This window comes from Chelonia mydas, chromosome 8 (genome assembly GCF_015237465.2).
Source record: "Chelonia mydas isolate rCheMyd1 chromosome 8, rCheMyd1.pri.v2, whole genome shotgun sequence".
Classification (NCBI taxonomy): Eukaryota; Metazoa; Chordata; order Testudines; family Cheloniidae; genus Chelonia; species Chelonia mydas.
This window is the reverse complement of record NC_057854.1, coordinates 37,506,236-37,526,320: the sequence shown is the minus strand read 5'-3', so window position 1 is coordinate 37,526,320 and position 20,085 is coordinate 37,506,236. Positions and strand designations below refer to the sequence as shown.

The window sequence follows — 20,085 nt, the reverse complement described above, 5'->3', positions numbered from 1 at the left end:
CCCCCTCCAAATATACAATATTCTCCCTCGCCACACCTAGAAATATTTAAATGGTCCCAGACTCACCATAGATACTATTCTCTCATGCACCAGTGAGAGTTCTATGGTTTGCTACCTGGAGATCCTGAAGGACTGTAAGTAGATCTATGTTACTGAAAAGGGGAGAGTTTCACATTCCCATTGGGAATCAAAACTTGCTCTTAACTCTGAAAAGTGGCACAAAGAAATTTCCCCAAAACTTGATATTTGTATGTATATAAAGGCTTTTGGAGGAAATTTCTAAATATTTGTATACTCCTTGTGAACACTGAACATTGGCTCAGGGTAGTTAAGAGAAATCTGGTGTTACAACTGAAAATAAAGAAAAATTGTCCTATAATATTCTTTTAATCTCACAAATATTTGGAAAAGTATTTTTGTCTTTTAAATTGTGTGGCATATCCAGAATAACTAATAGTGTTATGTAAAGATTTTATTATCAGTTACTTAGCATGATGCATCAAGGATCTGCCACTGCTGAGTTATAAAATCATAAAAACTTATGCCATTAAAACATCTATATCACACCACTGCCCAACACAATGCTATAACAGAAAGAGGTCAGACATTCCCCAAAGAACAAGAGTATCTTTCTATACTTGTGGCTATGACAACTATCCAAGGTCTTACAGAATCATAGAATTGTGGACTGGAAGGGACTTCCAGAAGTCATCTAGTCCAGTCCCCTGCACTCATGGTGGGACTAAGTATTATCTCTAGACCATCCCTGGCAGGTGTTTGTGTAACCTGGTCTTAAAAATCTCCAATGATGGAGATCCCATAACCCAGCTAGGCAATTCATTCCAGTGCTTAACCACACTGACACTTAGGAAGTTTTTCCTAATATCCAATCTAAACTGCCTTTGTGGCACTTTAAGAGCATTGCTTCTTGTCCTAGCCTCAGAGGTTAAGGAGAACAATTTTTCTCCCTACTCCTTGTAACAAACTTTTATGTACTTCTCCAGACTAAACAAACCCAATTTTTTCAATCTTCCCTTATAGATCATGTTTTCTAGACCTTTAATAATTTTTGTTGCTCTTCTCTGGGCTGTCTCCATTTGTCAACATCTTTCCTGAAATATGACACTCAGAACTGCACACAATACACTAGTTGAAGCTAATCTGTCTGGAGTAGAGTGGAAGGATTACTTGTCATGTCTTGCTTACAACACTCCTGCTAATACATCTGTGAAGCATGGCTAGAAAGGGTTAAACATCCTGCAAAATAAATAACCCTCAAAAGACGTGGGGAGATAATGTTTGTGTTTTTGTGTATTTTGTGTATGAGTAGGGTCGACAAAGTAATCAACAGTCCCTGTCTATGCTGTATTCTGATAATTCAGAGACCAAAAGAACATCATATCATTTAAATGAATTGTAAACATGGGATATCTCGGTATTCATCTCTCTTTGAAATGTACTGTGAATGGTGGAGGAACAAGCAGATGGCCTTATGTTAATTCATATAGCTAAGTACCGGTGATGGCCCTCTTTCAAAGTCATTCTAATTATCCTTTGTTCCCCAGGGAACTCCAACTTGTCAAAAGACACGAAATTGTATAAAAGATCCTTGGGTCCTGATTCTGTCATCTCAGATCTGCTTAGGCTTCATCAGTGGAAGTTTGAATCGCAAGACTGAGGTCCCAGTTATGCTGGTATACCCTGAATATGAGATTTGCATATTGGACTATAACCTATGAACTATTTCTGAAAGAACTCTTTGCAACTACAAAGCTCACCATTTCTGCTATGAATATGAACCTCTATGAATTGAACTCAAGTCTGTATGTATATTGATCTTTTAACCATAGTCTCTCTCTTTTGTTTTTTAATAAATTTTAGTTTAGTTAATAAATATTGGCTGCAGTGTGTATTTGGGTAAGATCTGAAACATTCATAAACCTGGGAGATAATGTGTCCGATCCTTTTGGGATTGGTAGAACCTTTTCTTTTATATGATGAAATAAGATTTACAGAAATTTTCATCATATTTTACGTGGGTACCTGGATGGAGGCCTGAGGCTTTGAGGGGATTGTCTGCCCCATTCTTTGCAGTTCACTCTAACTGAGTGACCAAAGCTGGCTCCCCACTAGAACCCCAGTCACAACATCTCAAAATAATGTTCATTTTTTTTGCAACAGTGTTACATTGCTGACTCATATTTAGTTTAAGATTCACTATGACCCCTAGACCCCTTTCTGCAGTACTCCTTCCTAGGCAGTCCTTTCCCATTTTGTATGTGTGCAACTGATTGTTCCTTCCTAAGTGTAGTACTTTGCATTTGTCCTTATTAAATGTCATCCTATATACTTCCAATCATTTCTCCAGTTTGTCCAGATCATTTTGAATTGTAATCCTATCTTCCAAAGCACTTGCAACCCCTCCCAGTTTGGTATCATACACAAAGTTTATAAGTATTGTGACAAAGTTCCTCCTCTACTTTGGTGGGTATTGCGCTTATTGGCGGATTTGGTCACCTTGGAGCTTCACGGCAGCCCTCAGTTTGGCCGTTTTCTTGAATCCATAGTCCAGGTCAACTCCTCCTGTGTCTGACCAGGAGTTGGGAGGTTTGGGGGGAACCCAGGCCCACCCTCTACTCCGGGTTCCAGCCCAGGGCCCTGTGGAATGCAGCTGTCTAGAGTGCCTCCTGGAACAGCTGTGCGACAGCTACAACTCCCTGGGCTACTTCCCCATGGCCTCCTCCCAACACCTTCTTTACCTTCACCATAGGACCTTCCTCCTGATGTCTGATAATGCTTGTACTCCTCAGTCCAACAGTCCACGTTCTCACTCTCAGCTCCTAGTGCCTCTTGCTCCCAGCTCCTTACACATGCACCACAAACTGAAGTGAGCTCCTTTTTGAAACCCAGGTGCCCTGATTAGCCTGCCTTAATTGATTCTAGCATCTTCTTGATTGGCTGCAGGTGTTCTAATCAGCCTGTCTGTCTTAATTGTCTCCAGAAGGTTCCTGATTTTTCTGGAACCTTCCCTGTTACCTTACCCAGGGAAAAGGGACCTACTTAACCTGGGGCCAATATATCTGCCTTCTATTACTGTCCTGTAGCCATCTGGCCTGACCCTGTCACAGTATACTCTCTATGCCAATATCTAAATAATTGATGAAGATATTGAACAGAACCAGATCCAGAACTGATCCTTGTGGGAACCCACTTGATATGCCCATCCAGGTTGACTGTGAATGACTGATAACTACTCTCTGGGAACGGTTTTCCAAACAGTTATGCATCTACATTATAGTAGCTCCATCTAGGTTGTATTTCCCTAGTTTGTTTATGAGAAGGTCATGCAACACAGTAACAAAACCCTTACTAAAATTAAGATATACCATATCTACCACTTCCCCCCTACTCACAAGGCTTGTTACCCTGTCAAAAAATCTATTAGATTGGTTTGACACAATTTGTTTTTGACAAATCCATCCTGACTGTTATTTATGACCTTATTATCTTCTAGGTGTTTGCAAATTGATTGCTTAATTATTTACTCCAATGTCTTTCCAGGTACTGAAGTTAAGATGACTGGTTGGTAATTCCCCAGAATGTCCTTATTCCTTTTTTTAGATTGGCACTATATTTGCCCTTTTCCAGTCCTCTGGAATCTCCCCATCTTCCATGACTTTTCGAAGATAATTGCTAATGGCTCAGATATCTCCTCAGTCATCTCCTTGAGTATTCTAGGACTGTGGCTCTCAACCTTTCCAGTCTACTGTACCCCTTTCAGGAGTCTGATTTGTCTTGTGTCTTTCCCCCCCCCCCCCCAAAAAAAAGTTTCACCTCACTTAAAAACTTACAAAATGAGACATAAAAATACAAAGGTGTCACAGCACACTATCAATGAAAAAATGCTTACTTTCTCATTTTTACCATATAATTATAAAATAAATAATTTGGAATATAAATATTGTACTTACATTTCAGTGTATAGTATACAGATCAGTATAAACAAATCATTCTCTATTAAATTTTAGTTTGTACTGACTTTGCTAGTGCTTTTTATGTAGCCTCCTGTAAAACTAGGCAAATATCTAGATTAGTTGATGTACCCCCTGGAAGATCTCTGAGTACCCCCCAGGGGTACATGTACCCGTGGTTGAGAACCACTGTTCTAGGATGTATTTCCTCAGGCCCTGGTGACTTGAAAACATCTAACTTGTATAAATAATTTTTAACTAGTTGTTTTCCTATTTCAGCCTATGATGCTACCTCATTGTTACTGGCATTCACTAAGTTAGATGTCCAATTGCTACTAACCTTTTTGGCGAAAACTGAAACAAACACGTTTCTGCCATTTCCACATTTTCTGTTATTGTTCCCCCTCCCCCTCTTATTTAGTAACGGGCTTACCTTGTCCTTGGTCTTCCTCTTGCTTCTAATGTATTTGTAGAATGTTTTCTTGTTATCATTTATGTCTCTAGCTAATTTAATCTTCTTTTTTTTTTGCCTTGGCCTTTCTAATTTTATCCCTACATACTTGTGTTATTTGTTTCTATTCATCCTTTATAATTTGACCTAGTTTCCACTTTTTGTCGGACTCTTTTTTTGAGTTGCAGACCTTTGAAGATCTCCTGGTTAAGCTAGGGGGTGCTCTCTTGCCATACTTCCTAGCTTTCCTACACAGTGGGATAGTTTATTCTTGTACCCTTAATAATAATGTCTCTGAAAAACTGCCAACTCTCTTGAACTCTTTTCCCCCTTAGACTTGCTTCCCATGGGATCTTACCTACCAACTCCTTAACCCTGCTACAGTCTGCTTTCTTGAAACCTATTATCTTTATTGTGCTGTTTTCCCTCCTACCTTTCCTTAGAATCATGAACTCTATCATTTCATGATCACTTTCACCTAAGCTGCCTTCCACTTTCAAATTCGGAACCAGTTCCTCCCTATTTGTCAAAATCAAATCTAAAATACCTTCTCTCCTAGAAGCTTTGTACACCTTCTGAAATTAAAAAAAATGTCTCCAATACATTCAAAGAACTTGTTGGACAATCTGTACCCGGGAACGTTAAATGAGGCTCAGTTATTCAAAAGAAGCATTTTGAAGAGTATTACAAAAATACATGTTTCAGTTAGATAGCTTTCATATTTTTCTCTACCATCAGAAAAAAAGCATATCTTAAAGAAGATATATAAATGTTTCTGGACAATGCATTTATTCCAATGAAAGATTTTGAAATTAGTGGAAAGATGCTATTCTCTTGAAAGTAAGAACAGTCTTGCACTTAAGGCAATGGAAAGGGACTTAGGAGGTATAACTTTTTTCCTCGGCTTACTTACATACTTCATTCATGACTTGCCACGGCTCAGTTACTCCTATTATACCTCACATACTCGTGTAAAATGGAGATAACTTTCTCTGCCTTGCAGGGATGTTGTGACAACAAATTCATTCATATTTTGAGACCACGGATAATATGAGGATGAGGGAAAGACACCTAGACTTTCACAACAAAAACCTGTATTCTGCAAAGATATCATGTAAATAATGAAAACAGAAACTCACCTCCCCAGTAGTCTCCATCCTACCATGTAAGCTGCTACCAGCTCCATTGCCCATAAATGACACCCAGGAGCTGTCACTGCACAGAATATTCTCTGCCGTCTGGGCACTGGGTTTCGGGAAGGTACATTTATTCCTCTTTAACTCCGAGGACAAGCACAGCTGGTAGGTGTAAGGCAAAGACCCATCTTCATAGTTTGGTGGGAACACAGAGCCAGTCCTTGGATAAGGGTCAGGACCAAAACACTGAAGCAATTTGGGATTTCCTGACCTTCGCAATTTCATCACAATGGCCAGTGTCACTGTCAGGAGGAACAAAAATGAGATCAGGGCTAAAGCCAGCACCAAGTAGAACTGTAAATCAGACTGAGATGCCGAGTCACCCGATTGGTCGCTCATTTCCGGAAGAGCCTCTTGGAAGTTCTCGGCAAACACCAGGTTGAGAGTCACTGTGGCGGACAGAGGCGGCAGCCCGTTGTCCTTCACCAGGGTGACCAGCCTGTGCTTCACAGCATCTCTGTCCGCAAAGGCGCGGGCTGTCCGGATCTCCCCGCTCTGCAGCCCCATGCTGAAGAGCGACGGGTCCGTGGCCTGGAGCAGGTGGTAGGAGAGCCAGGCATTGTGTCCCGAGTCAGCATCCACCGCCACCACCTTAGTCACCAGATAACCTGCCTCGGCCGAGCGAGGCACCATCTCGAACAAGGCGGAGCCATCGGCTCCGAGCGAAGGGTACAGGATGCTAGGGGCGTTATCATTCTGATCCACAATAAACACCCTGACGGTGACATTGCTGCTGAGAGGCGGGGACCCGCCGTCTTGGGCCTTCACTTGCATCTCAAACTCCCGGAATTGCTCGTAGTCGAAGGAGCGCTGCGCATAGATCGCACCGGTCTGGGAGTTAATGGAGATGTAGGAGGAGAGAGGCACCTCTTCGAGGTTGCTGCTCAGGATGGAGTAAGTGACTCGGGCGTTCTGGTCCAGATCCCGGTCTGAGGCTTTTACACTGAAAATAGAGGCCCCCGAGGGATTGTTCTCTGGCACATAGGCGGTGTAGGAAGGTTTCTCAAAGACAGGCGCGTTGTCATTGACATCCGAGATCTGCAACAGGATGGTTTTCTGGGTGGAGAGTGGGGGAGAGCCTTTGTCTGTGGCTGTGATTGTGATATTGTACTCCGGGGTCCTCTCCCTGTCCAGGGTGCTGTCTGTGAGGAGCTTGTAGTAACTGTTAGACGAAACCACTACTTTAAAAGGCAAATTGTGTTGGATGTGACAGCTGACTTCTCCGTTTTCTCCCGTGTCTTGGTCACGAACTTTGATCAGAGCTATCACTGTCCCGGGTACTGAGTCTTCAGCTACCGGGCTGGACACGGATGTAAACGTCAATTCCGGGGCATTGTCGTTTTCGTCAAGAATTTCTATTTGAACTTTCGAGTGAGCGGATTGGCCACCCCCGTCTCTGGCTTCTACGCCCAACATGTATTTATGCGTGTCTTCAAAATCCAAATTCCCTATATTTGTAATTCTGCCGTTCTCAGGATCTAAATGATATATTTTACGAGCATTTTCTGGAGTGTTGCTGAATGAGTATGTGATTTGGGAATTTAACCCTTCATCCTTATCAATGGCTTTTATCTGAAGCACTAAGGAGCTCTTTGGTAGGTTTTCCCTCAGACTGACTTTGTAGATCTCCTGAGTAAATTCGGGGGGATTGTCATTGGCGTCAGTGACATTTACCCTAATCTGAACAGTCCCGGATCTAACTAGATCTCCCCCATCCACAGCCGTCAGGATCAAGTGATGAGAGTTTTGCTCTTCCCGATCCAAAGATTTTTCCAGCATTAATTCTGGGTATTTATTTCCATCCGGGCTCTCCTTCACAGCCAGGGTAAAATGTGGGTTCTTGCTCAGCTGGTAACTCTGCACTGAGTTGATCCCGGTATCTGGATCTTGAGCAGATTCCAGCTGAAATCGCGTACCCGGCAGTGCTAACTCATTGATTTCTAAACTAATGTTACTGTTGATGAACTTCGGGGCGTTATCATTAATATCCTGGATTGCTACATTCACATGGAAAACATTTAAAGGATTTTCCACCACCGTTTCTAGTGTCAGGACACAAAGGGGTGTCTCCCCGCATATCTCCTCCCGGTCTATCCTGCCATTCACATACAGATTGCCATTTTCCCCATTCACACTGAAGTATTGCTTTTCGGAACTGACACGGAACTTTCGCTGCGGAAGCTCTCGGATACTCAATCCCAAATCCTTGGCGAGATTCCCCACAAGGGAACCTTTGGCCATTTCCTCAGGCATGGAATAACGAAAGTGCTCCGAGACCGCCCGGCAGAACAAAGACAATAAGAAGGGAAACAACAGTACTTGCCGTGAGACTGCCCTGCTCGGCTCTCGGTACCTGATTTCCATCCCGGTCTCTGTCAGATTTCCTTGTTTATTTTGGTTATATCTGGTGTTTACAAATCCCATCAGGGCAAAGGAATTCGCGGCAAAGGGCTAAACATTCCGGTATTGTGTGTTCTAACGGCAGTTGCCTTTTCTCAGCCGGACTGGGAAGGTCTCTCTGCTGTTTCCTCTGCGATCTGCGCTGCGTGACAGAGCAATCGCACTGCAGGAGGCTCCCGTGGAACTCCGGCTCCAGCCCTGGCTCCGCATTGGCCAACAGCGGCACTCAGCGGGAGAACTGCAATAGCAGCGATCTTATCAAGGCGCTGGTGCAGTTTAGTCGCTTTATTTACTAATTATTAATATGATTATAATCTAAAGAATATACTCAAATTGTGAAGCACTGCACATTTCTTGTTAACTGTAAACAACTGCACCCCAGAGCAAAACTATACATATATTCTCAATTTTTTTTGTAGATATAGCTCTACATATGTGGAAGCTTTGGTCTGAAATCTTGTCCTTTTCTGCAAGCTAATCCTTTTGATTTACTATAAAACAAATAGCTGTCTGGTTAATCTAAAAAATGAATACGGGTGATTTATAGTTCTAATTATTTTTAAACTATATCAAATGAGTAGATACAAGAACTTTTCAACCCTTGCAAAAAGTTCTCGACCATAAGCCACAACCCTCAAATATCGACGTTCACACGTATGCGTGAAATCCAGCAAGTGATAATTGTGAAATATTTGACAGAAAGAATTATTTTCTTAATTGAGAAGAGTGGGAACGATTGCGGGTTTATATACTTGATTAAGCATCATAAATAAAATCCATTTCGCACAAACATATATGTCCATTTAAGCTTCTCTTTTTTTCGAAGGAAATCTGCCCACTAAAAATGTATAACTACAAAAAGAAGATGAAGAAGAAGGTTCCACTCTCCTAAGTGATACTGTACTTAAAAGCTAGGTTCTCTCATAAATCCTAATAAACAAAATAAAAGGAGACCAGACGAACCCTTAAGCGTTCCATATATAAAGCATCCCTGGAATCGTGAGAATGTTCTCTGGAAAGCCCTGCATACAAAAGCTTTTCCATGATGCAAATCTAAACTAGGACAATCAATCATGTCAGCGCAAGTCAGACGTAAATCTGTTACTATACGCCCATTATACAACATATTTCAGTCAGTTAAGAATTTATCTATATTAATATACATAGGTATTGACGCATCTAATTATTCTTTAAAAGCATAACAAACAAGAATTAAAATATTCTCTCTGAAATATTGAATTAATCAGTTAATCATAAATAAAGGATTCTATAACGTTAGTTTCTGCATTATGTATTTCTATTCTCTCTCTGTATATATAGAAAATTAGTAAAACCTAAAACTTCAAAACAAAAACCAAAATCCTCCCTAAAGAACAGTGTTTACTCCTAAAAGGGCAGGAAGCCAGACACCAGGAAGTCATTAAACATTAAAAAGGTTGCAGAGCAGTTTTTAAACTAAGAGATGGGGGAAAGCCGATTGCTGCAGAGGCGCGTGTGGCTCAGACAGAGACTTCTCTTAGAGGAGAGTCTATTGATAGAGATTCTCTAGGTTTTAGTCAGGAGGAGAGGATGGAAGAGGATAAAGTATAGGCCAGATCAGACAGGAAACATTCAAGTAAAAAAGAATCTGACACATCAGAAAAGGGCAGACAAATAAACAGTGATAAGTTTTTAAAGCGCTTGTACACAAATGCTAGAAGTCTAAATAATAAGACGCATGAACTAGAGTGTCTCTTGTTAAAGGAGGATATTGATATAATAGGCATCATAGAAACCTGGTGGAGTGAGGACAGTGAATGGGACACAATCATTCTGGGGTACAAAATATATGGGAAGGACAGAACGGGGGAGGGGGAGAAACACTATATGTGAAAGAAAATGTAGAATCAAATGAAATACAAATCTTAAATGAATCCACATGTTCCATAGAATCTCTATGGATGGTAGTTCCATGCTCTAATAAGAATATAACAGTAGGGATCTATTATCGACCACCTGACCAGGACAGTGATAGTGACAATGAAATGCTAAGGTAGATTAGAGAGGCTATCAAAATAAAAAACTCAATAGTAGTGGGGGATTTCAATTATCCCCCTATTGACTGGGTACTTGTCACCTCAGGATGAATGCAGAGACAAAATTTCTTGATACCTTAAATGACTGCTTCTTGGAGCAGGTGGTACAGGAACCCACAAGGGGAGAGGCAACTCTCGATTTAGTCCTGAGTGGAGTGCAGGATCTGGTCCAAGAGGTAACTATAACAGGACCACTTGGAAATAGTGTCCATAATATAATAACATTTAACATTCCTGTGGTGGGAAGAACACCTCAAAAGCCCAACACTGTGGCATTTAATTGCAGAAAGGGGAACTATAGAAAAATGAGGAGGTTAGTTAAACAGAAATTGAAAGGTAGCATGACTAGAGTGAAATCCCTGCAAGCTGCATGGACACTTTTCAAAGACACCATAATAGAGGCTCAACTTAAATGTATACCCCCAAATTAAAAAACACAGAAAAGAACTAAAAAAGAGCCACCTTGGCTTAACGACCATGTAAAAGAAGCAGTGAGAGATAAAAAGGCATCTTTTAAAAAGTGGAAGTCAAATTCTAATGAGGTAAATAGAAAGGAGCATAAACACTGCCAAATTAAATCTAAAAATGTAATAAGAAAAGCCAAAAAGGAGTTTGAAGAACAGCTAGCCAAAAACTCAAAAGGTAATAACAAAATGTTTTTTAAGTACATCAGAAGCAGGAAGCTTGCTAAACAACCAGTGGGGCCCCTGGACGATTGAGATACAAAAGGAGCACTTAAAGACGATAAAGTCATTGCAGAGAAACTAAATGAATTCTTTGCTTCAGTCTTCACAGCTGAGGATGTTAGGGAGATTCCCAAACCTGAGTCATCTTTTGTAGGTGACAAATCTGAGGAATTTTCACAGATTGAGGTCTCACTAGAGGAGGTTTTGGAATTAATTGAGAAACTTAACAATAACAAGTCACCGGGACCAGATGGCATTCACCCAAGAGTTCTGAAAGAACTTAAATGTGAAATTTCAGAACTCTTAACTATGGTTTGTAACCTATCCTTTAAATCAGCTTCTGTACCCAAATGACTGGAAGATAGCTAATGTAACACCAATATTTAAAAAGGGCTCTAGAGGTGATCCCAGCAATTACAGGCCGGTAAGTCTATGTAATGTCAGTACCATGCAAATTAGTTGAAACAATAGTAAAGAATAAAATTATCAGACACACAGAAGAACATAAATTGTTGTGCAAAAGTCAACTTGGTTTCTGTAAAGGGAAATCATGTCTTACTAATCTATTAGAGTTCTTTGAAGGGGTCAACAAACACGTGGACAAGGGGGATCCAGTGGACATAGTGTATTTAGATTTCCAGAAAGCCTTTGACAAGGTCCCTCATCAAAGGCTCTTATGTAAATTAAATTGTCATGGGATAAGAGGGAAGATCCTTTCATGGATGGAGAACTGGTTAAAAGACAGGGAACAAAGGGTAGGAATAAATGGTAAATTTTCAGAATGGAGAGGGGTAACTAGTGGTGTTCTCCAAGAATCAGTTCTAGGACCAATCCTATTCAACTTATTCATAAATGATCTGGAGAAAGGGGTAAACAGTGAGGTGGCAAAGTTTGCAGATGATACTAAACTGCTCAAGATAGTTAAGACCAAAGCAGACTGTGAAGAACTTCAAAAAGATCTCACAAAACTAAGTGATTGGGCAACAAAATGGCAAATGAAATTTAATGTGGATAAATGTAAAGTAATGCACATTGGAAAAAATAACCCCAACTTTACATACAATATGATGGGGGCCAATTTAGCTACAACTAATGAGGAGAAAGATCTTGGAGTCATCATGGATAGTTCTCTGAAGATGTCCACACAGTGTGCAGCGGCATTCAAAAAAGCGAACGGGATGTTAGGAATCATTTAAAAAGGGATAGAGAATAAGATGGAGAGTATCTTATTGCCTTTATATAAATCCATGGTACGCCCACATCTTGAACACTGCGTACAGATATGGTCCCCCTTCTCAATTAGAAAAGGTTCAGAGAAGGGCAACTAAAATGATTAGGGATTTGGAACGGGTCTCATATGAGGAGAGATTAAAGAGGCGAGGACTTTTCAGCTTGGAAAAGAGGAGACTAAGGGGGGATATGATAGAGGTATATAAAATCATGAGTGGTGTGGAGAAAGGGAATAAGGAAAAGTTATTTACTTGTTCCCATAATATAAGAACTAGGGGCCACCAAATGAAATTAATGGGCAGCATTATTTGTTTTATTTAAAACAAATAAAAGGAAGTTCTTCTTCACACAGCACAGTCAACCTGTGGAACTCCTTGCCTGAGGAGGTTGTGAAGGCTATGACTATAACAGGGTTTAAAAGAGAACTGGATAAATTCATGGAGGTTAAGTCCATTAGTGGCTATTAGCCAGGATGGGTAAGGAATGGTGTCCCTAGCCTCTGTTTGTCAGAGGGTGGAGATAGATGGCAAGAGAGAGATCACTTGATCATTACCTGTTAGGTTCACTGCCTCTGGGACACCTGGCATTGGCCACTGCCTGTAGACAGGATACTGGGCTGGATGGACCTTTGGTCTGACCCAGTATGGCCATTCTTATGTTCGTACGTTTTAAGTCCAGTTGGGAGTTCGCTATTAATTTTATGTGGAAGGTATTCAGATAATACGATGCACATTTTAATGTAAACCATATTATTATTCAGAGCTATGATAACTTCCCCACAAATTGGGAGACGGGAACTCAAGGAGTCAAACAACTGCGAGTTTCTCCACCGGCGGAGCCTCAGGGCCAGTAACACTAGGATAAAGGTAAAGAACAAGCAGGAAACGGAAGCCACAGCGATCACCAAATACAAGGTGAGGCTGGACTGAAGGTCTGCAGGAGCTGAGAGGCTGCTTAAATCGGAGAGGATTTCGGGGATGCTGTCAGCCACCACCACCGTGACAGTGGCCGTGGCAGAGAGAGGGGGCTGCCCGTTGTCCTTCACTAAAACCACCAGACTTTGCTTGAGCGCATCTTTGTCTACAAAGGAGCGCGCTGTCCTGATCTCGCCGCTGTGGAGTCCCACAGAGAAGAGCCCCGGCTCTGTAGCCTTCAGCAGCTGGTAGGAGAGCCAGGCGTTCTGCCCGGAGTCTGCATCCACCGCCACCACCTTAGTGACCAGGTAACCCGGCTCGGAGGAGCGAGGGGCCAACTCCACTCCCGTGGAGCCATCGGTGGGAAAGGAGGGGTGTAAGATGTGCGGGCTGTTGTCGTTCTGATCCAGTATAAAGACAGTGACGGAGACATTACTGCTGAGAGGTGGGGAACCCCCATCCTGAGCCTGCACTTGGAACCGAATCTCCCGGAACTGTTCGTAATCGAAGGAGCGCAGAGCGTAGAGAGTCCCAGTCTCAGAGTTAATGGAGATGGAGGAGGAGAGCAGAGCTTCCTGGATCTGACCCTGGGTAACAGAGTAAGTGACTCTGGCGTTCTACGCCCCACCCCAGCGCCGGGGTCACTCGCCCTCAGTGTGAAAATGGAGGCTCCTCTCGGGTTATTCTCAGTGACGTCGGCCGTGTAGGATGTTTTATAGAAGAGGGAACCGTTGTCGTTCGTGTCTAAAATCCGGAGTGGGATCGTGGTGGCTGTAGAAAGAGGAGGAGTCCCATTGTCCGTGGCGGTCACTGTGATGTTGTATGCTGCCGCCTGCTCCCTGTCCAGGGCTCGGTCTGTCACCAGACTGTAATAATTCTCGAAGGGTTTCTTCAGCTGGAAAGGGAGGTCGCTGGGTGTGGAGCACGTGACCTCCCCGTTCTCTCCTGTGTCTGGATCTTGCACAGTTAAAAGGGCGATGACAGTCCCTGGGGGAGAGTCCTCGGGAATCGAGCTGATAAGAGAACTGAGAGCGATTTCCGGAGCGTTGTCATTCAGATCAGACCACAACGACAACTTTTGATCTTTCAAAAAGAACTTCCAGTCATGCGCTTGCACTTCAATTTCATATCATGCAGATTCCTCACAGTCCAGGTTCCCCAGGAGTGTTACATCTGCCGTCTTCGAGTCCAAGTGGAAAAGCATTATCAGTTATCTTTCTAACTGAATATTGCATTTCTTTATTGATTCCTTCATCCGGATCAGGCGCTTTCACTGTCACTGCTGTGAACCCTATAAGGCACTTTTTCCAGAACACTCAGTTTGTAGACAGGCTGACTAATTGTATTGTCGTATTGTCATTTGCAGCCTCAACAATAACTCTGATAATGCAAAGTGCCAGACGTGACGGGATCTCCTCCGTCGGTGGTTGTAAGGGTTAGATCGCAAAGTTTGTTCTTCTCTGTCCATCCACTTTCCCAGCACCAATTCCGCATATTTAACTCCACTCTATCCACTTTGCACAATCAGACAGAAATGCCTATTCGTGCTGAGTTGAATTAATGCCTATACGTGGTCTTGCGCCTCCTGAAGTGGGAATCGGGTCCCCGCCACTGTTAACTCTCTGACTTTTAACTCTAGTTCCTTCTTTTGGAAGCTGGGGACATTATCATTAATATCTTTCATTTCAATGTCAGTTTCATAAAGTTTTATTTCATCCTCCACCATAGCCTCACAATTTAACAAACAGTTCTCCATCCGGCCAGCTCCGACTATCCTTTCCGTGCAGATTAAATGGTCTCTCTTAAAATTCCAAGCAAATACTGAGTCTCACCTCTTGGCACAAAACGTACTCTGCGGTCTGAGAGTTCTTTTATACCCCCCCAGCCCCTCCCCACCGATCATTTGTGATGTTCCCCATGAAAGAGCCTTTTTCCATTTCCTCCGGAATCGAATAGCGAATCTGCCCAGAAACTGATTCCCAAACTGTAACCAATATAACGAAAAACAGGGCTCACCCTTCGCAGTGTCGTTGCTTATATGTTCCTGTCACTCTCATGCTGATGTGGAGATGCCGCCCATTCTCCGTCAGGGAATGTCTCTGTTCTGGTTTTATATCTGGCCCAATGTTTCCGACAGTATCACTTGTTAAATCATAAACTGTTTCCATCGAATATCGCCCCTCATGATTCCACCCAGACCCGCTGAGTGACAGAGTCAGACGTGTTCTGGGCTGTGACATACCGGGGCGGAGCTGGCCGGATCTCTCCTGGCATTAGTCTGCCTGATTGGTGAACAGCAGAGCTCAGAGTCTCAACCAATAACTGCAGAAGTTCTGTGCTGGAGTTTTTCTATTGGTATTTATATCAAACAATAATGACACACGCTCCCTGCAAGTTTTTAATTTGATATTTTAAAATGTAAATATGCTACTTTTCACTTTTATATAAATAGGAGAGTCTACTGGCACATAAGGAATGAACGAAAGTGTTGCTGATGCAGAATCTCTTTATTTTCCATAAAAATATTGTAATAATATGTTGTATAATTTTAATATGGTTGTCCATGAATTTTACACACGTTTGTTTATAATAATTATGCATATGTCACCTTGACCAATCGGTCCTTCAGCCCTCATATAGATTACGCCAGTCACAACACATCTTCCAGTCTTCTCTTATCCTGACCTTGCTTCTCCATGTTCAGCCATGCCTTTTCACCATAAAATCTTCCCATCTCTCTGGAGATCGACCTAGTGGTCATTTCAATTCCCATGGGTACCACTTGGCGACAGCTGCAGTCCACTGATTGTCACTGAGCCCAGTTATATGACCAGCCTATTGCATTTTATTGTACCTGCTTTCAACACGGATGTCCTGCACTCCACTCTGCTGTCTGATCACTTTATTGGGGATTTGATCATGGATTGGAATCCCACAAATTCCATGTATATGTAGATGCAAATATTTTTGTATATGGATATGATGTTCTTCCACCTTTCATTTGGGCGCTGTGCAATTGTTAAACAGTGCTGCCCAATTTTAGCAACCTTCTTTCTGGTTTGTACATCTGCAGCTGTAAATACTATTTGTTTTAAGACAGTATTTATTTGTTCAAATGTTATTCATAAAATTAATTAGCACTTCAATTGACGATAATGATAGGAACTCAGCAACAAACAAGAGGCAGGGATGCTGGAACAATTTGTATAGTGGGGGTGCTGAGAGCCTGTAGTGGGGCAGCTGCCCCACTCCTGAAGAACAGGGGTTAAAACAGCCAACCTAGGCTTGGAGTAGCAGCTACAGCTGTGGCCAGTCAGTTAGGCCAGCCACAGCTGTGGCTAGCTGGCCCTGATAAGAGGGCTGTGGGCCAGAAGCTGGAGGAGTCTCACTCTAGCCCTGGAGGCGGAAGGGCTAGCTGCCTGGGAGCAAGGTACCTGAAGTGGAGCAATGCTGGGGAAGGGCAAAGGGAGCTGGGGAGCTCCATCTTGGTAAAACCCCAGGCTGCAAAGAAAATAACAGAACGCCACTAGCCATCACCTTCAGCCCCCAACTAAAACCTCTCCAACGCATCATCAAGGATCTACAACCTATCCTGAAGGACGACCCATCACTCTCACAGATCTTGGGAGACAGGCCAGTCCTTGCTTACAGACAGCCCCCCAACCTGAAGCAAATACTCACCAGCAACCACACACCAGAACCACTAAGCCCGGAACCTATCCTTGTAACAAAGCCCGTTGCCAACTGTGTCCACATATCTATTCAGGGGACACCATCATAGGGCCTAATCACATCAGCCACACTATCAGAGGCTCGTTCACCTGCACATCTACCAATGTGATATGTGCCAGCAGTGCCCCTCTGCCATGTACATTGGTCAAACTGGACAGTCTCTAAATAAAAGAATAAATGGACACAAATCAGACATCAAGAATTATAACATTCAAAAACCAGTTGGAGAACACTTAAATCTCTCTGGTCACTCGATTACAGACCTAAAAGTTGCAATTCTTCAACAAAAAAACTTCAGAAACAGACTCCAACGAGAGACTGCTGAATTGGAATTAATTTGCAAACTGGATACAATTAACTTAGGCTTGAATAGAGACTGGAAGTGGATGGGTCATTACATAAAGTAAAACTATTTCCCCATGTTTATTCCCCCCTCCCCCCACTGTTCCTCAGACGTTCTTGTCAACTGCTGGAAATGGCCCACCTTGATTATCACTACAAAAGGTTCCCCCTCCCACCCCCCGCTCTCCTGCTGGTAATAGCTCTCCTTAAGTGATCACTCTTGTTACAGTGTGTATGGTAACACCCATTGTTTCATGTTCTCTATGTATATAAATTTCCCCACTGTATTTTCCACTGAATGCATCCGATGAAGTGAGCTGTAGCTCATGAAAGCTTATGCTCAAATAAATTGGTTAGTTTCTAAGGTGCCACAAGTACTCCTTTTCTTTTTTCAGAAGAAAATTATATTGAATGTTTATGGATCAACTTCCTAACAGATAAAGCACAAGATGGGGTACTAGCTGGTGTCTGCTACAGACCACCAAATTACACTAGGTAACAAGATGACCACCCCCTTACTGACCTATCTATAATACACAGTACAAACAAACAAAACAAAAGCTGTGTGATCATGGGAGACCTGAGGTCTCATGCTGCCAGTACGAAAACATCCTTGTCCTAACAGATAAAGATAATGCTGATTACAGCATTAAAAGTTAATGGTAGCTTCTGTAGAAGTGATCATGACTTGATCACCTTTATAATGTGCAAGCAGAATAAAGTCCAGATGAGTAATATTATACTTGGTGCTTTACTAAGGACAATTGCACAAAGCTGAAAATCCAATTATGAGCCAAATCAGTTTGTAGAAATAATTTAATCAACAAATGTGCATGATAAATGGGAATCCCTTAAGAACACTATACTAGATGCCCAAAAAGCCAAAATCCCATGAAGGAGGAAGAAGGCTGTGCTGGTTAAAAACCAACCTGCTTTAGATGGGAAGTGAAGGCAGCAGTAATTTTTTTTTATATGCAAGATTACAAATGAAAGAAATGGGAAATTGATAGTAATGAATATAAATCAGAAGTTAGGAATTGTATAAAATTGATAAGGGAAATCAAGGGACAGGAGGAGAAATCTATGACCAACAAAGTTAAGGACAATGAGGAGGCGTTTTTTAAATACATTAGGAACTAAAAGAAGCCTGACAATGGTATTTGTCTATTACTAGATGGAAATGGTAGAATTATCAATAACAAAGAGGAATAGATAGAAGTGTTCAATAAATATGTCTGTTCTGTATTTGGGGAAACAGATGATGCAGTTGTGATGTTGGCAGACCAGGTGCCAGCTCATGCCAAGGTCCCCATGTCTCAAGAAACACTGACAAATATATAGTTGCAATAAGTCAGGCTCACCTGTGCTAATATTATTAAAATAGGTATTAGAATTATAAGAATGTGTTTAGTGTTTCCTTAAAGGCTTATGAGTTGTGGTATGCATCAACCTCACTTATAAATCCTGTATTCCATATTGTAAGTGTAACATTGGCAACCCAGATGCCAGTTCATGCCAAGGCTCCTTAGGCCTCACTGAACACTGATAAATCCATAGCTGGAAACCAGTCTGAGTCACCTATGTGTTAGCATTGTTAAAATGGACATTAAGTTGATAAAAATGTGTTTTGTGTATTGGACTTGATGAAATGCTTGTCGGATGTTGCATGTATTCATAGAATCATAGAATATCAGGGTTGGAAGGGACCTCAGGAGGTCATCTAGTCCAGCCCCCTGCTCAAAGCAGGACCAACCCCAACTAAATCATCCCAGCCAGGGCTTTGTCAAGCCTGACCTTAAAAACCTCTAAGGAAGGAGATTCCACCACCTCCCTAGGTAACGCATTCCAGTGCTTCACCACCCTCCTAGTGAAAAAGTTTTTCCTAATATCCAACCTAAATCTCCCCCACTGCAACTTGAGACCATCACTCCTTGTTCTGTCATCTAGTACCACTGAGAACAGTCTAGATCCATCCTCTTTGGAATCCCCTTTCAGGTAGCTGAAAGCAGCTATCAAATTGATCTCACTTATAACATCTGTAGCCTATGGTATACATTTATATTGATTGCTTGCATTGTAAATCTCTGTAATTGTGTAACTCACCAAACAGGAAAGAAGAATTAATTAGTATAAAGTGCTGGTCCTGCACACAAGAAGGCCCATTAAAATCAAATGAGCCATTTTGAAACATGGAAGGACAAAGACTTTGTTGATTCCTCACCACACACAGACCCATAAAGAGGAGAGAGATGCTGACACTTGTTCCATCAGTTTGAACTCTGGGGGAAGGGAATAAAAATGCCAGACCAGAAGGAACTGTATCACTATGTTACTCAGAATTTGGAGAAGGCAATATTTCAAAGCATAAGCAAAGGATTCCCAAGCTCTTAGAGTGGGTTAGCCCTAAATCATAGAAGTCCCATGCATTCAAAGCAGGACTAAGCAATAGCTAGACCATTCATGACAGGTGTTTGCCTAATCTGTTCTTAAAAACCTCCAGTGATGGATATTCCGCAACTTCCCTAGGCAATTTGTTCCAGAGCTTAACTACAGTGACAGTTAGGAAGTTTTTCCTAATGTTCAACCTAAACCTCCTGTGATGGAGTGTCTTCCCCATATTGACTTGAAGGGGTTAAGGCAGGCCAGAGGGGCCAATTAACCTATTAGGTGGAAAGCTGGGGGAATTAAGACTGTGAGAGAAGCCTTAATTAAAAGAAGCTCACCTGTCCAGAAACAGGCAGGGCTTATATAAGCCAGGAAGCTAGCAACAGAAGGGGCTGCCAGGAAAGGCTGCAGTCACTCCCTGGCAAGAGAGAAGTGTTTGGAGGCTGCAGAGATGTGTAGGCTACAACTCCTCCCTGGAAGGAGGGAGTGATTGTGATGTTATCTAATAAAATATGACCATATAGATCATTGTTGCAACCACTGTTATATATTTGCAACAACCCTTGTACAAAGATTGTCAAGTAAGATGTCTATGGAAAGGTTATGACTTGCTGAATATGATTATGCTATTTATATGCATGTATCATTTTTGTATTTGAAGTTATGACTGTTGTCTCTATACCTGTCTTTCAAAATGTTTGCT

At 42.1% G+C, this 20,085-nt stretch overlaps 1 protein-coding gene and 2 pseudogenes across 20 annotated transcripts in view; all 3 read right to left on the bottom strand.

The window, feature by feature from the left end:
- LOC102931528 (protocadherin gamma-C5) overlaps nt 1-20,085 on the bottom strand; it is a 361,684-nt gene that overhangs the window by 128,843 nt on the left and 212,756 nt on the right. Inside the window, exon 1 of one of the 20 annotated variants that reach the window (XM_037907127.2) lies at nt 5,562-8,176. The exons of the other annotated variants lie outside the window; for them this stretch is intronic. Within the exon in view, the coding sequence (XP_037763055.1) occupies nt 5,562-8,042 (2,481 nt within the window). The 5' untranslated portion in view covers nt 8,043-8,176. Of the gene's footprint in view, nt 1-5,561; nt 8,177-20,085 lie in introns of those variants that run through there. 20 annotated transcript variants of the gene reach the window in all.
- Nucleotides 1-20,085, bottom strand: part of LOC102936717 — a 274,924-nt pseudogene that overhangs the window by 116,485 nt on the left and 138,354 nt on the right.
- Nucleotides 9,399-15,091, bottom strand: LOC102938976 (annotated as a pseudogene).